We start from the raw sequence: 15,196 nt of genomic DNA, 5'->3' as shown, positions 1-15,196 counted from the left end.
AACCACCCACTGCCCCACCCTGCTTACCCACAGAGTACAGTATAACCTCTTCAGCCTTTACTTTAGCAATTCTTAACTTTGGAATACTTAACTTTGCAGCCTTTGTGGCCTTTTAATACGGGAGTCTGTTTCATTTTTTGAATTAAGAGCTCTGAAAGGCTCCAAGTCTTAATAATTTGAACTGATATATTAATCAATGAATGATATTTGCAGATTCCCTAAATATGTAATTGCGCTCAAGAAATAAACAGCTGTAAGATGGCTGAGGGCTAGATGCTGAGTTTTCTCATGTAAAGCTAAATGACTGAGTTGAAGCTTTAATGGCAAAATAGCACTCAGCCTTAACTACAGCTACTACCTTAATTACAGCCTTAGCTACAGCTACTGCCTTCACTGCAGCCTTAACTACCCACTGCTACTGGAACTGTTGCTTCGATCTCTCTCTGTCTTAACTTTTCTGTGTGATCTGTGGCTGTCATTTTCCCTGCTCAGGATGCTCTAACATATGTCCTTCTCCTGAAGAATTTCATTTATCCATTTTGCTACTCCTCTGGTGTTCCCCTTCATCTCAGCCCTTCGCTACCCAGCATGGGGGGAAAGCACAGGCAGCCTTTTGTGCTGGTGGGTAGCTTCTGTCTCTGAAAGCCAGCTTGGAGACAGTGATTACCAGGGGGTGAAGAAGGGACTCTAGCATCCAAGCAACAGCAGAAACAGCTAGACATGGGAGGACTTCAGTGCACCTGTACAGCCTCCTGTATTGAGGTAACTTCATGCATAAGAAAAACAGAGGGAAGGAGACTTCCTGTTCCTCCCTCTCTGCAGAAACTCTGCCTCCAGCTGTGAGACCTAAAGAATGGCACTCAAAGAAGCTTTTCTTCTTCCCCAAATGGCACTATCTTAAGGCATGGGACCAAAGGACCCAGGCATGGGTGCTCATCTTTGATGGGACCTGAGGACCCATCAGGAAGTGTAACACATGATCGGTCACACTGTGGAGTAGGGTCACACAGCTTTCCCTGTGCTTCTTGATCAGCCAACTGCTTCTCTGGAAAAGCAGTTACTCTGTAGTCCCAGATAAGCCATACATGTGCAGTCGATTTGTGTGTGCACAGTGCAGGTCTCTCTTATCTACATAATGATGACGTGTACATCACAGGCACATCACATCGATGCTGAAGATATGACACTGGTTGTCTCAGATCTACTGTAGCTGCACTGTATCTTGATTTGCACGGATCAAGAACTACTTTTCTAGTTTCTCAGATTAAATTCAGAATAGATAAATCAAGGTTGTATACATTTCTTTCTGAATGCCTGACTTAACCTGTCCAGGGCTATCCTGGATTTCACCATTGCACTCTGGCTTATTTCCTCTGGTTGAAATCCCACGTAAATGCTTTGCTAAGGTCCCCCAAGATCCTTAAGATTACTCTGTCCTAGAGTCATAGCTGTGAATGACCATTCAGAGAGCCCTTCCTGCCCCAGGCAGACTAGCCTGGGAAAATCCACATCACCCTTGAAATAAACACTGCCAAATTCAGTGCTTTTTTTTGCAGCGGTACCCGCAGGCAGCAACTGCTTCTTGATCTTGCTGAGCGATATACTTATTTGTTATCAAGGGCAGATTGTGGCTTTTGCTGCACAGAGATGTAGCAGAATGATGAGGAGATGGCCTAGGGGAAGAGGCAGGGAATGTTGCTCTTGACACACGTATATTGAATAATTAGTGATAAGAGCCAAAGAAATATTCATGGCTCTGTAGAAAGATAAATAGATTTTTGATTAAATTTGAGTTTTCTCTTTAAAGCAGTTGAAGTTGCTGTGTGATTGGCAGCATGGAAATGAGTTTTCTATGGATTCTGGCTGGCCGGAGGATCCCTTTTAGAGCTGTTAGCTAAGATAATGCTGCATATATATAGCTAGTGTGTGCTGGCAAGAATCAGAATGGCTATGCCAGAAACCTGTGCTCTCTGGGCAGTTGCAATGCAGCTGTTGAATGATCGAATCAATCCAACTTGTTCAAAGGATTTATTACAGCATTTTCTCCAGCCACTCTCCTAGATTTTAGCAGAATTTCAGTGGTGCCTTGTAAGACACCTAGCAGATTTCGCTGCACTCCAGCTGACCTTAGGAAAGTAAATAATTTAAGTGCGTTTACTAGTGGGACATACCTATCTTGGGTACTTCACAACACTTATATTGTTCTTTTCAAGGATGTTAGCACAGGAAGCTGTCACGGGGTGGTTGCATTGCTCAGAATCCACAATTAAGACTTCTGAAATCTTTGTTGGAGCCATCATATGCAAATAAAAACTCAGAAGCACTCTGCAAATTGAGAAACTGACTTCCAATGCACCCCAGATGGCATGGCCACCCAAAAAGTATTGTGCTGAAGGATGATGCTGAACTGTACAGAATATTGTGCAGGATCTGAGAGGTCTGGCTTAAGTTTCTAGCTCAGCCATTTATACCACCTGTAGTAGCCATTTAAGGTACTGTGTGTCTTCGAGACTCACCTTCTGTAGGAAAGGCAGTGGTAGCTTTGTACCTGACAGAATTTAAGATGCATGCAAGGCTGAGAAGCTCAGACACGCTAAGTGACAGGAGCTCAACAGTTATATAGTTTGTGTCTTCACTCCTTTGTTACCCCCCTGACATGTTTTCCAATAAACCTAACATGATTCAGTTACATAGAACATGTTAGAACTGGTCTTTCTCTTCTGAGGTGACTAAACTGAGTGAATGTCCATGATCTGATGTAATTCCTATACTCTTTTTGCTACCATGTTGTTTTTTCCAAATTATAATTGTATTACTACCTTCCCTACAGCTCCCATACTCTTTCACTGTTCTGTCTAAGCAGTCTAGCACTGGTGATAGTCGGCTGTGTTTGTCCAGTCCTGAGTTGCAGTCCCAATTCCTGTGCTTCTCTTCACTTATGATTTTTGTGTACCTTAAGGATGGCCTGTACACTATACATCAGTTTTATGATTTGAAAAAAAGACACCACCACTAGTCAAGCATTCTCACAAGAAGAATTTAACTTGTCTTCTAAAAGCTTGTAAAATTGTGCATTAGTCCAGTGACATGGCTGTTTAGTGGTTAAGACTTTGGGGTATTAAAAAGAATTGGTGCAGAGTAGCTGTTGGATTGCTATAAAGAAGCAAATTTACAGGGAACAATATATGTTGGAGGGTTGGGAACATGTACATAACGTTAAGCAGTTCAGTGTCTCTCTCTGGCCTCACTTTCTCTACAGCAGTGACCAGCAATATGCAGCAAGTCCCCCAGATCAGCCCTCTCTTAGGCAAGAAGTGACAATTTTATTGACATCACTGACTGCTTTAGCTTTAATTTGTTCTTGTTGCCATCATGCTCTTTGTTGCTATAGAAGCTTTTGCCCTAGAAGGTTAAAGCCTTGTACAAATCATAGAATCGCTTTGGTTGGAAAAGACCTTTAAGATCATCAAGTCCAACCATTAACCTAACCCTGCCATCCCACCACTAAACCATGTCCCTAAGCACCTCATCTACCCTTCTTTTAAATACCTCCAGGGATGAGGACTCGACCACCTCCCTGGGCAGCCCATTCCAGAGTCTGACAACCCCTTCTGTGAAGAAATTTTTCCTAATGCCCAACCTAAACCTGCCCTGGTACAACTTCAGACCATTGCCCCAAGATATTAAAAAATCCCAGTGAATTCAGTCATACAGACTTTTGTGAGGTATGAAAGCTGTGGTGGCATTGCTCTTGTTTTAGTTGGAAGAGTAGACTTGTGGTGAGGTTCTGGTCACCTTTTTCAAACTGTGGCCAGATGCAGCTTTTAAAAACATTAAATAACCTTGTCCATGTCCATATGGGTGCTAGTGACGGAGCTGCCAAGAGAGCCCAGGTAGGTCTGTCCTATCCACTAGGCACAAGCCCATGCTTTTTGGTCTCTCAAAGGGCCAAGTCTGGCCAGCTCTCTGAGGGAAGGCTCTGGTTTTCATTATCTGTTTTGACTCTCAAATCGAGGTTTTAAAATCTTGAGATCGCTACTGAGCAGATAGACCTGATTAGAATACCTGTGAAAACCTCTTAAATTGGGGGGAGGGTGGTGGTGGTTGTGTATTAAATATTGTATTAAACTTCTGAATTCCACCTTTCCTAAAATTTGTGGGGGATCAGCTGCATTTCTCTCTCCTCACTTAAGCTTTGCTGTCAATGTAGCTGCAGTCCCAAGTGTGCCCTGAGTTTATTATCACAGTCTGCCAAAAGCTGTGATACCAAATCAGGGCCTTCCATGCCCACGGGATGATATTTTGCCATAAGATAAGTGTAGTGTGTATGGAAATTCAGTTAATGGGCTGTCTCACTGGGCATTAATGTAGCATCCTAGCACAAAGCTAACCTCACTGTGCTTCTGTTTTGCTCATTACTTTGTGAGACAGGTATTGCCCAGCCATGATTGCGTTTGTCACAAGAAACAAATGAAGAAATGAAGACAGGCTTGGGGACTGCTGGGAGGTGTCAGTATAAACAATAGCATGATTTGCACACAGGTCTCAGACAGTTTGCATCCCTTTTACTTGTCAAGTTACTTTAATGAAGGCTATAAAATAAATAGTGGTGGCTATAATCTTTAGGAATTAAAATGATTACCTGGCAAGTTGCAGTAATTAACTATTCTCAGCCGGGAATCAAACCAGAGATATATGGGTAGAAGGATGCGAAAAGAATATATTAACTGACTAGGCAACAGTACCACTGTCCATCCTTTTTAGTTTTTTAAAAGAAAAAAATAAACATCTTGAAATCTTGTATCAGCAGGTTTTATGACCGCTGTCGTAATTGAGATCAGTCTTAGCAGAAGAGATGCAAGACATGGTTTATGGATGCAGTGTGTCTGGTCTGAAAATATTGTTCTGTCTTTTTTCTTACAAAAGGCTATCTAGCATGGGCCTCCCTTCTAATTAGATACAAGGCCAAGTTAAAGGGTAGGATTAGAGGACTGGAATTCTGTATAGTCACAGAACATGCCTGGTCTTCTCTTCCTTCCTCATTTTAAAGAAATTAGTAATAGGGCCATAGAATTTTGAATTATGCTAGTTCTTGACCATTTTCTGAGCTTCTTAGAAATGTGTTCTCATTGAGGTTAGGAAAAAAGTGCTGGTTTTGCATGCTTGCATTCTGTATAAGCGAGCCAATCATGATTCTGCTAAACAAAATGGAAATGCATGTAATCCATAAATACCAGGCTGTTACATGCTCATTTGACTGTATTTTGTGTTTCAGATCACCACATTATGCTTGCCCCGAAGTCATCCGGGTAAGTTGGTTAACATTCATTTATATAAATATATTTTTTTAAGTGTCACTCATTGCAAATATGTAGACAGACCCTCTGTACAGGAAATCTGTCCAAGGCAGACAGCATTGGAAAGGACACAAGGAACGTAACTATGGTTTTGTTTGTTTGGCTCAGCCCTGAATCAAGCCACATCGACCGTATGAGGGAAGTGATCATGTGTTATTCTCACAGTACCCTTTGTGCCACGTGATCAGACAGAAATACAGTAGCCTCGTTTAACTTGATCTTTCCACCCAGGGGATGCAGTCCCCTATGCTTTCCTGTCTCTGATGTAGCTGTCGTTTCAATAGGACTGGGGTTGGCTGTCAGTGATGTTGGTTTCCGTTAAACAATATGAACTATCCTTTCCCTCTACTCTCCCTTTGTCCTCTGAAAACAAGTATCCAAGATTTCAGTGGCCAAGGTTCCCCTCTTTTAAAGCATGCCTTTAATGTAAAGCCAAGGAGGAAGCGTACAGAAGAGACTGTCCAGACAATATTATGAGTTCACAAATAATGTGACTGGTGAAAAGCTCCCTGGAGAGCCAGGGAAGAGAAAAACACATTCTTGATGTCCTTAATGCACCTCTGACACTGGTTAAGTGCCAGTTCTAATCATTTGTGAGTTGTGGACCATTCCTTCCCTGCTCCCCACTTCTGAGCCTGTTCTCACAGATCACAGATAAGACTGTAAACTGTTGTTCATAAAAATGCAATTACCGGGCTGTGTCGTGGCCTCCTAGTTGGGAAGGCCACCTTGGGAAGCAGGTGGCTGAATTGAAATGTGGGGTTTCCCATTCTCCCCTCTCTTGTTCTTCAAGGATAATTAATTCATTTACTAGTGAGCAGTCTTTTGAACCTCTGTGTCATTGCTGCGCAGGGAGAAAAATATGATGGAAGGAAAGCAGACGTCTGGAGCTGCGGAGTCATTTTATTTGCGTTGCTAGTGGTGAGTCATCTTCCTTGCGCTATCCTTTAAAAAGAAAAGAAAAATACGAAAACGCTGCTGTATTTAATGGTGATTCTATTGACATCATGTACAGATGGGTTTTTTTAGTTCCCTATTTTTGTATCTCTCAGTTGCATCCTTTCCTCTTATTTCTACATCAGTCCCAAAGGAAAAGCATGAGGAAGATTTCACTGCTGCTTTGAAATGCTGCTGCCCTGCACAGGAGAGCACAGACAAGTGTGAAACTGCTTTTTGCTGTGTTGTGATGTTGCAGCATGTTTTTTGACTGGAAAGGATGTGCAGGTTACAGCTCCAGGATACAGAGAGTGTCAAATCAGTTGTCCTTCACAGGATCAAAATATGGCTAGGTTTGCGAAGTGTTTGGTTTTTCTGCGGAATGTATATATGTGTTTCAGTAGGTATATGCATACATCAACTGCAGTGTTTTATCAAGAGAAGATTTGAGTGCAACAATTTTGTTTATGCGAGTATTGGACTACTTTTTAATTTGGTACACTTGGGAATATAAAACTGAGCCAGTAGTACAAAGTTTAAATTAGTTTCCATCTGGCTCAGTAATACTTTCTTTAGTATTCAAAATGTGGCATCCTGTAACTTATCCTTCTTTCGATCAAAGTTTCAATTCTCTGTGGAATTTATTCTGATTTGCAGTGGTAATGTAATACTCCGAAACATACAACAATTGGATGTCCAGTGGAACGCAGATGGGCTTGGCATTTGTTATCAATTTCCAAAGTATAATGTAGGAAAATATAGTTTATGTTCATATAAGCATATAGCATGTGCAGATTGAATACTGTATATGAGAATAGATTTTATGTGCGTGTTAAGTTTTTTATATCTATAATAGTTCAGATGATCACCTACAATTATAAAAATAACAAGCATGAAGTCAAATTTTGGTGTCCTTGTACATTTATTAGTAAACCTAATTACTTCACTTAAGTGCTTTGTTTTGACAAAAGCATTTGTACAATGTATAATCAGAGTTAGATTCTGCACATTATTTCTGTTTAAAATACTTGAAAACTGTGAAGGATTTTTGTTTAAAAATATGCTGGTAATTTTTTCAATGGCCCAAATCAAAATACCTTGAAGTAATCTCAGTGTGATGCTTTAATTCACCTTAATGCTCTTTTTTTTGTTTTTAGTCATTACAATTCACTGACATTTTTTAAGTTTTAGATTTTTTATCTTGATGTTGCAAGGGAAGAATTTTAACTATCTCACTAGATAGCACCTGGACATCTACTGCTCCTGAGCAGCTATTTTCAGGACTGATAAAATAGAACTGTATAATGAGCTCTTAATATAACTTCTTGCATTTGAAAGAACGGAAGAGAGAATGTGTCAAGATGGCTAGGATTTGTAGGAGCAGGCTTTTCATTTTCAGGGGATTCTCTGTCAAGATTTGGTCTCTCTCTGCTGCTGCATCTTCATCTGTTCCTACATATATACATGAGCCTGCAAAATGATAGAAATAAGTCTATCATTGACGGAGAGTGCAGGGCTCTCCAGTTAATTATGTCAGGACAAACCCTACAAAAAGTCTCAAGCTGTAATAACAGGTGGGAGTAATAAAAGAGCCGTAGTTGTTACCTTCAGGAAATGCCACAAAGCAGCCTTGCTGACTTCATCGTGGCTTTAAATTACGTTAGCCAAAGTACTGAACCATCAGAATTGATTTTCCTTTAAGTCTGGAACGGTTAGGAAAAAAGTAAGTAACTCGGGAGATTGGTTACCGAAGACAGGGAGGCTCTCTCTTCAAGGCCGCTTGAATGAACAAACACCAGTAAATAGTGCCCAGTAGCAGTTGCCATCAGGTGGGCTTTCTGAGGCTTCTGTAAATGGAGCCGTTGGTCTCCGTAAACCATAGATACCGGATTGCTTATACAGATGCACTACTCACTGTAGTCAGAGCAGTGCCAGAATTGACAACTTAAAGCTTCATTATCACAGCAGCTGACAGCTTGCAGCTTCCCACAAACCGTCCTGGAAATCAAGGAAGCTCGGCACCTACTGGAATTAGGCAGTGAAAGAAGAAAGTGAGAATATCTAGGAAGGTGCAGACTCACTATAAAAGGGTATCAGCTTCAGTCAGTGGAGTTATCCTAAAGATTTCAACTTCTTTTTTCCTTTTTGTCCTTGCAGCAAGGATAGGTCTTTTGCTACTTTTTGTGGCAAGCTGATGATCTATTCAAAATGTAATTTCAGCTAAAAAAACCTCAAGCCATTCATGTAAGTGAGCTACAGTAGGGAAGCAATAGGAACTGGTGACCTGACCACAGCATGGGAACTGGATGGAGTATATTAAACAGGTAGAACGTCTGCTGCTTCCAAAGGCTAATGTTGGTTAGGTTTCTTTCAGCTGTGTCATTTCACTGCTCCATCAGAAAGAGGATGTTCCTTACTGAAAGTCTCTCAAACGCTGTTCACCTCCTTTTCAATGTCTGCAATAAATGTGTCTCAGGAAGATTAAAAATAAGGAGATGATAAACATTGCTGCTGTGAAAGTATGCCCAGGAGGAATACCAGCAGATCAAAAGCTTGAGCTCAATTTAAGTGAATCCATGCATCTTTGGTGAATTTGCCTGGAAAGGCAATTTCATATTTTGTATTTTGTTTTATACTGGTAGTCATTTTCTAATTAAAGGTCTAATAGAAAAACTGTGTTCTCAGTTTTGTTTCCTATGTTGGAGAAAATACAGCAGCACTAAGAAATTATTTATTTTCAATGGATGAAAAGGTTTTTTCACTTATTATAATAATTCATTATGAGCTGACTTCCTCTTTTCCATTCTTTCACCATGTTTATCCTGGCTTTTCTCCTTTTGCCCTCTCCAATTCCCTTTTGCTTGTCTCTCCCATCCACCGCTCTGTCACATCCCTGCAGGGTGCCCTGCCTTTCGATGACGACAACTTGCGGCAACTGTTGGAGAAGGTGAAACGTGGAGTGTTCCACATGCCACATTTTATCCCCCCAGACTGTCAGAACCTTTTGCGGGGGATGATTGAAGTGGATGCCTCGAAACGTCTCACGGTAAGAAGGCATTTGCTGTGAGTCGTGTGAGCGAGGCTTCATTTGTCACCTTGTTGCAGTCACAGTTGAATAGCTAAGGTAACTTGTTGATTTACTGCCACTCCTGTGTGTTTCCTCCTGAGCAAAGAGTGAGTGGAACTGGTGGAATCTTTGGGAAGAAGTTAGTTGTCTTCTCTTTTGAAGCATGAGGGCAAATTACCTTTGTGTCTCCTCTCTATCCTCATAATTCCATGTGTAACAGGGTGCATTTAGAAGAAATCCTTCATAACATTGTCACAGTGCTACTGACACAATTTGGAGTTCACCTGAGTTGTCTGGCTCTCCTGGTACAGCAGTTTGTCGGGGACATGATATAACTGTTTGAACGTCAAAACTGTTAGGACCGTTATTGGAAGCTTTGCTATTAGACAGAGTATGCTTTTCTTACATTTCTGACAAAAGTAATGGCTTCTCACTTCATGCCACGCAACCTGCGTTGTATTCTGTCCTGCATATGCTCTGTATTATCCTCCAGCAGCCTTCAGAGCAAGTGTCTTCTAGTCTACTCTTTCCTCTTGTGCCCTGTGGTCCTGAGCACAATTAGGCCCACAGTGTTGAGCTCCTGGCATTCAGCACTGAGTCTTTGCATCTAGGATACTTCCCATCACTACGACAGAGACCCTGCAAGGGTGAGCACTATGTAGTGATTGTATCCTTCATTAACACTGTGTTAACGTTTTAGGGAATTAAAAAAAATTAGCAATTAAAATAATTTTGGAAAGCAAGATTGCCTGCTTGTCAGTGGAGGCTTCTGCCTTTATGGGTACATTGCCCTTGTAAATCCTATTGTCAGGCTCTGGTGATGATTTTATACAGATCTACTAAGCTCACAGATTCTGAGTGGGAGTATGTATAAAGAAATGTAAATTTAAAACTCCTCCTGGTTCTTCAGTCTGCTAAAATATTTATAAATAAACTCTCAGATCAGTGCTTGGCCTCTCTGCTGAGATTGCTAACAACAGCATCAGCCTGCGCCAGCTGTGATGGTGCTTTTGGGATGCAGACACCTGTCTGCTAATAAGTGAACTGAAACTCCCTTCACAACTCTCTTTACAGTATTACCTGACAGTTGCAGCTGGATTTTTCTTTCATTCATTGCAAAACCAGATCAAACTCTATTTGGTGACGTAGGTGGAAAGTTCTTCATGCTATTACTGGTATCCCCACTTCTGCAAATCAGTAGCCATCACATTTGCAGTACGTAAGTAGCACTGATTGGGAAAAAAAATTAGGTGTTTCTAAACAGACTTTTAAAGAAAGAAATAATATTTTTCCAGGTATTTTCGTGGAAAGAACACTGCAGAGGTTAGGGCTGTACCCTGAGACACGAGGCAGCTGTTCATCATGACCAAGAAAGTCTCCAAGTCCTTCTCTACTTAGTTTCTTTCCCATAATGTAAACATAACAGTTTTTCTGTTGTTTTTTTTTCTCTCAAAGATCTTAGTGCTGATGGTTTGAGTATGCCAGGGAGCAGATCATCAGATGTTAGATCTTCAAATTTTGCCATAGAGCATAGTCCCTAAATGTTTTGAATTATGCAATACAGGAGAGAATGCATATGCGTTAAGAGAGAAAACAGTTAAAGTAAATCAAGGTCCCAGGGTGACACCCCCTCCCTCCTTTTCTTGATCAAAATGAAGCTCTTATTTCCTTAGGGAGGAAAAAAACCAGAACGGGTGGTTATTGACAGGCACTAGCCAGTGAATTGTGAATAAGAATTTGAAATAAAACATATTCAGGAGCTGAGAGCTAGGAAGAAAAAAGGCTAGCTCTTTGTTATTAGCTGCAGTCTTATTTTCATTATTTTAGGGTCTCTTGGTTTACTGTTCCTGCTGCTGTCACACTTCCCTTTCTATGCTGTTAGTGTGCCGGTTGCTTAGATTGCCAGGCAAAAGGGAGCTCTTTGTTTACTGCCCAGGAACTGGGAATATGTAGTTCATCTTGAGGAGAGATATGAATTCTATTTTAGCTGTGTCCTGTGAAAAAGGATATAAATATGGGTTTATTTGGAAGCCTCTATTCCTAGAATATATCTCACTTAAATCAGTTTGATATTTATACAAAGATCTGAGCAAAGTTGTGGCTTGGGTACAATAAGTGCAGATGTAGCCGTTACCATTACTGATCATTTGCTCAATATCTCACTGGTGAATTCAGCAGAAAAGTACAGTGAAATGTAAGGTCACTAGAATTTTTTCTTTCATTTTTCCCTTGCCTTCTCTGCTTTGTTCCTTTTTTCCATTTGTATCTCTTTTCCTGCATTTCTCTCCCTGCAGTAATTGCCATTTCACAGCACACCCACACCTTCCCCAGTCCATCTGTTAAAATGATCAACAAAAACAGAACTAGCATTCACGTTTAACTGTCATCATTCGGCTTCAGTGTTAGAGCTTGAGAGGATTAATGGAGAGGAGGGTACTCAGAATTATTGTTGCTGGCCCTTTCCTGCCTTAAGAAATAGGCATTACCTTTCTTTGTATATGATTCATTTATGCAAAGAAAACTTATTTATGTCTTAGTGGAATATTGTTCATGCTCACCATCTATTACGTGGCCTCGAATATGGTTAGTGGGACATCTTTGATCACTCTCCCTTACTGGGCCTGTTTTACTAAACAGGCTTTAAAATAAAAGAATCCATGTTTTTATCTCAGTAGACTGCAAAAGTTGATCCTGGCTGCTGGTCATGGTATTTCTGGCCACACATGTTCAGGAAAGATGAAATCAAACAAAGAATGAGTACTAAGGTGGTCAGCATTTGAAAGAGCCTGTCTGAATAGCACAGCCTAAAAGAGCTCCACTTAGTCTACACAGATGACGTCTAAGAAAGATTGTACTGGTTGTCTGCATATTCATTAGAGGTAATTACCAAGGAGAGAAGGATTATTTAAACTAGGGAAGATACTGGCACAAAACCAAATGTATGTCAAATGGCCTTACATGAAAGCAGGTTTGAAATTAGAAGTAGCATTTTAGCCATATTAGTGGGGTTCTGGGACAGCTTTCTAGTATGAGTAGTGTCAGGAGGGAAAAGTGAACTAGTTTTGAGAAGGTTTATGGAAGAGAATGAGCGCTCTCAGTGCCCCCAGTACTGCAGGATGAGGTTTCTTTTCGTTATCTGCTCTTTGGAAAATGGATGGTTTTTTTCCTTGGAGGTTTCAAATGATTCAGCATCTCTACAGTGGAGAATTACAGCTCCTGTAGTGGAATCCATTTGCATTCTCAGCTGATATTTTCTTCCACAGAAACACAAAGGCAAAGGGGGAAGAGTAAGGAGTTTTTGAGCCACTTTCCTTTTAAAGTTGGATGAGCATTATCAAAACTTTGTCTGTAGAGCAAGGTGGATCAGAGCAGATATTGCAGAATAAGCTATTCTGATAAAGCTGTTATGGTTTTATTTTTATTCCAGAGTAGAATGACTTGTCTTCCATGTTGGGTGTCCACATAGTCTGAAATACCTGTCCCTGAATATTACCCAACTTAAATTACACATATTTTCAGAACCTCCTCTCTGCTGTCTGTTTGATTTTGGTTTTTCTCACGCCTAAGGTATGCTGATGATGGACCACAGCATCTAAAGAATGTTAAAAAATGAACAAGGGGAAATACACCCTGATTCCTTTTTCATTTTTCTAGAAAGTCTTACGGTAAGGAGCCTATTACATCATTTAAAATATCTCACTTCACCACCTACAGAATGGAGGTAATTGTCCAGTTGATGTATTTAGACTGTAAGCTTTTGGCTGCCAAGGGCCTATTCATGCACCGTGCATTTAGCACAGTGACACCTTGCCCTTGTCAAGGTCCCGGGAGGCTGCTGTAGTATGGCTGCTACTACTGACACAGATTTACCAGTGCTGTTTGCGCTGCCAGCTTGAACCCTTTGGTCAGGAAAAGCCTCAGTCTTGACATTACGCAGTAGGTTTAAAGCTCAGACTAGAGGATCTTCTGAATGAAGACGATTCATCTGAGGTGTAGGTTGATTTAGTGCACAGATGGGTTTGAGACTGTTCCTTTCTGGACAGGGAAGTATGAAATTTGACATGAGTTCAAGCCCAGAAGCCCTCATCCATATCCACAGACTCTGAGAAAGTTTTTCTTTAGGTCAGAACTTTTTAGCTTGGCAACTGCTCTGCTGAGATCAGTGCCGAGGATATAGACAGCGCTGTCTTGTTTTCCATCTGCCTGTCTGTCTCCATCTGTTGTTCCCTGCCTGAGAATTCAGACGTAAGCTCCTTGGGGGAGGAGACCTCTTTTTCCGATGGGCTTGTACAGCTCTCTATCACAGAGGGTCTCTCATCTGTGAGTGGGGCTCCTAGATGCTACTTCAGTATACAAGTTTAATATATATTGGAAGTATTTTTATGTAAAACCGTGATAAAGGAATTCCCCCTGTCCTTCCATTACAGCATTTTAGTTTGCAGAAGGCTTTCCTCTGACTGTGCATGTGCAATGGATCTGAGCATGTTTTGTTGTTTCAGAAATAGCATCATGAGACAATTGCCTGCGGTGGCTAGGAGATATTAGGAAGCATTTTTACAACTTCCATAAAATGGCATTAAATTTGGCAAACTCATGTGCAAACAGCAAGAAGAACCCTCTGGGAAGGGTTGTTAAATGCCTTCGTCACTTAAATGCATTTAAACATTGTGTTTAAATGAAGGCAGGAGGAGTGAGATTAGCTCCCACTGTGTATCTCCCTCCCCTGCATTGCATAGTAAAAAGCATACAGACTTCTCCTTGTCAAAACCAATCGCCCTCCTATAACCCTCCTGTCACTTTAATGCAGATGGAAAGCAACAAAGCATTAATTAATTACCTCTAAAAAAGCGGTGAAGATGTTGGCAGCAGCAAGCACACTTGTAATAACATTTCAATGCAATTATATTTGAATCAGAATAGAAATTGGTTTTGTAGAATACTTTTCATATCTGGGATATCCCAGCGTACTTCAGAGCAACGGTTTTGATGTGGATTGAATGGCAGATGTGTAGGTAAACAGCAGCCATGAGAGCTCTCACACGCCTTCAAATGTGTATCAAGGTGCTACAGGGCCTCTCTTTCAGAAAAACGCTATGGGTTCATTAGCTTGAAGGAGATTCTTTGTCAGGGATGGGCAGGAGGGATTTCTTTTTGACATCTTCTCTGAAGGAGCCCAGAGGTTCTGTGACTAAGACATGAACTGGTGACCCTCCTTTCTCCCCCCTCTCTGAATCAGAAAGTGAAGCACTGTTGTCTGCTTTGCCATGGCATTTCTGCATATCACAGGCACAAAGGAACACTGTGACCCATGGAGACAGAAAATACAGCAGGAGAAGCAAGCATGAAAGAGGCTTGGACATCGCTTAGCTGTATCATCTGCATCTTGTCTGAAATCATTAATGTCTCTAACCCTCCATGTGGTGTATATGAAATAACGAGTAGATACGCATTTCATAGGGTAGTTTTACCAAGCAAAAGAGGTACAGTACGCTCCTTAGCAGATCCTCACAGTACTATGGACCTGATAAATAACCATGCTAAAATCCTGTGCCTTGGAAACTGTACAAAATAGGCCCTTCTTATGTTCTGTGTTTGAATCTCAGCTTGCAAAGGACCAGGAGGAAGAGGGCTGTGTCTCCAGGCTGTAAGGGGAACACCTATAATGTGTGTCTTACCTCCTTGAATTGAGCTGGTCAGGGGAGATGGCAGTGTGTCAGGATTACTCCACCTTTCTCTTAATAGTGCAGGGATGAAAGGACTACCTAAAGCAAGAGGCATCGAGATGAAGCAGAGTTATTGCAGCAGAGCTAAGGCCACAGCTGGAAGCTGTGCAAGT

At 41.2% G+C, this 15,196-nt stretch overlaps 1 protein-coding gene across 1 annotated transcript in view; it reads left to right on the top strand.

The window, feature by feature from the left end:
• The window catches only part of BRSK2 (BR serine/threonine kinase 2), a 317,924-nt gene that overhangs the window by 240,950 nt on the left and 61,778 nt on the right, over window positions 1-15,196 (top strand). The window contains exons 6-8 of the mRNA XM_009637298.2: window positions 5,276-5,309; window positions 6,210-6,278; window positions 9,193-9,339. Coding sequence (XP_009635593.1) covers window positions 5,276-5,309; window positions 6,210-6,278; window positions 9,193-9,339 — 250 coding nt within the window. The remainder of the gene's footprint in view (window positions 1-5,275; window positions 5,310-6,209; window positions 6,279-9,192; window positions 9,340-15,196) is intronic.

Source organism: Egretta garzetta, unplaced genomic scaffold, assembly GCF_000687185.1.
Source record: "Egretta garzetta isolate BGI_Z169 unplaced genomic scaffold, ASM68718v1 scaffold44, whole genome shotgun sequence".
Classification (NCBI taxonomy): domain Eukaryota; kingdom Metazoa; phylum Chordata; class Aves; order Pelecaniformes; family Ardeidae; genus Egretta; species Egretta garzetta.
Note: the sequence above shows the minus strand (reverse complement) of the source record. Positions and strands in the feature narration are given on the sequence as shown.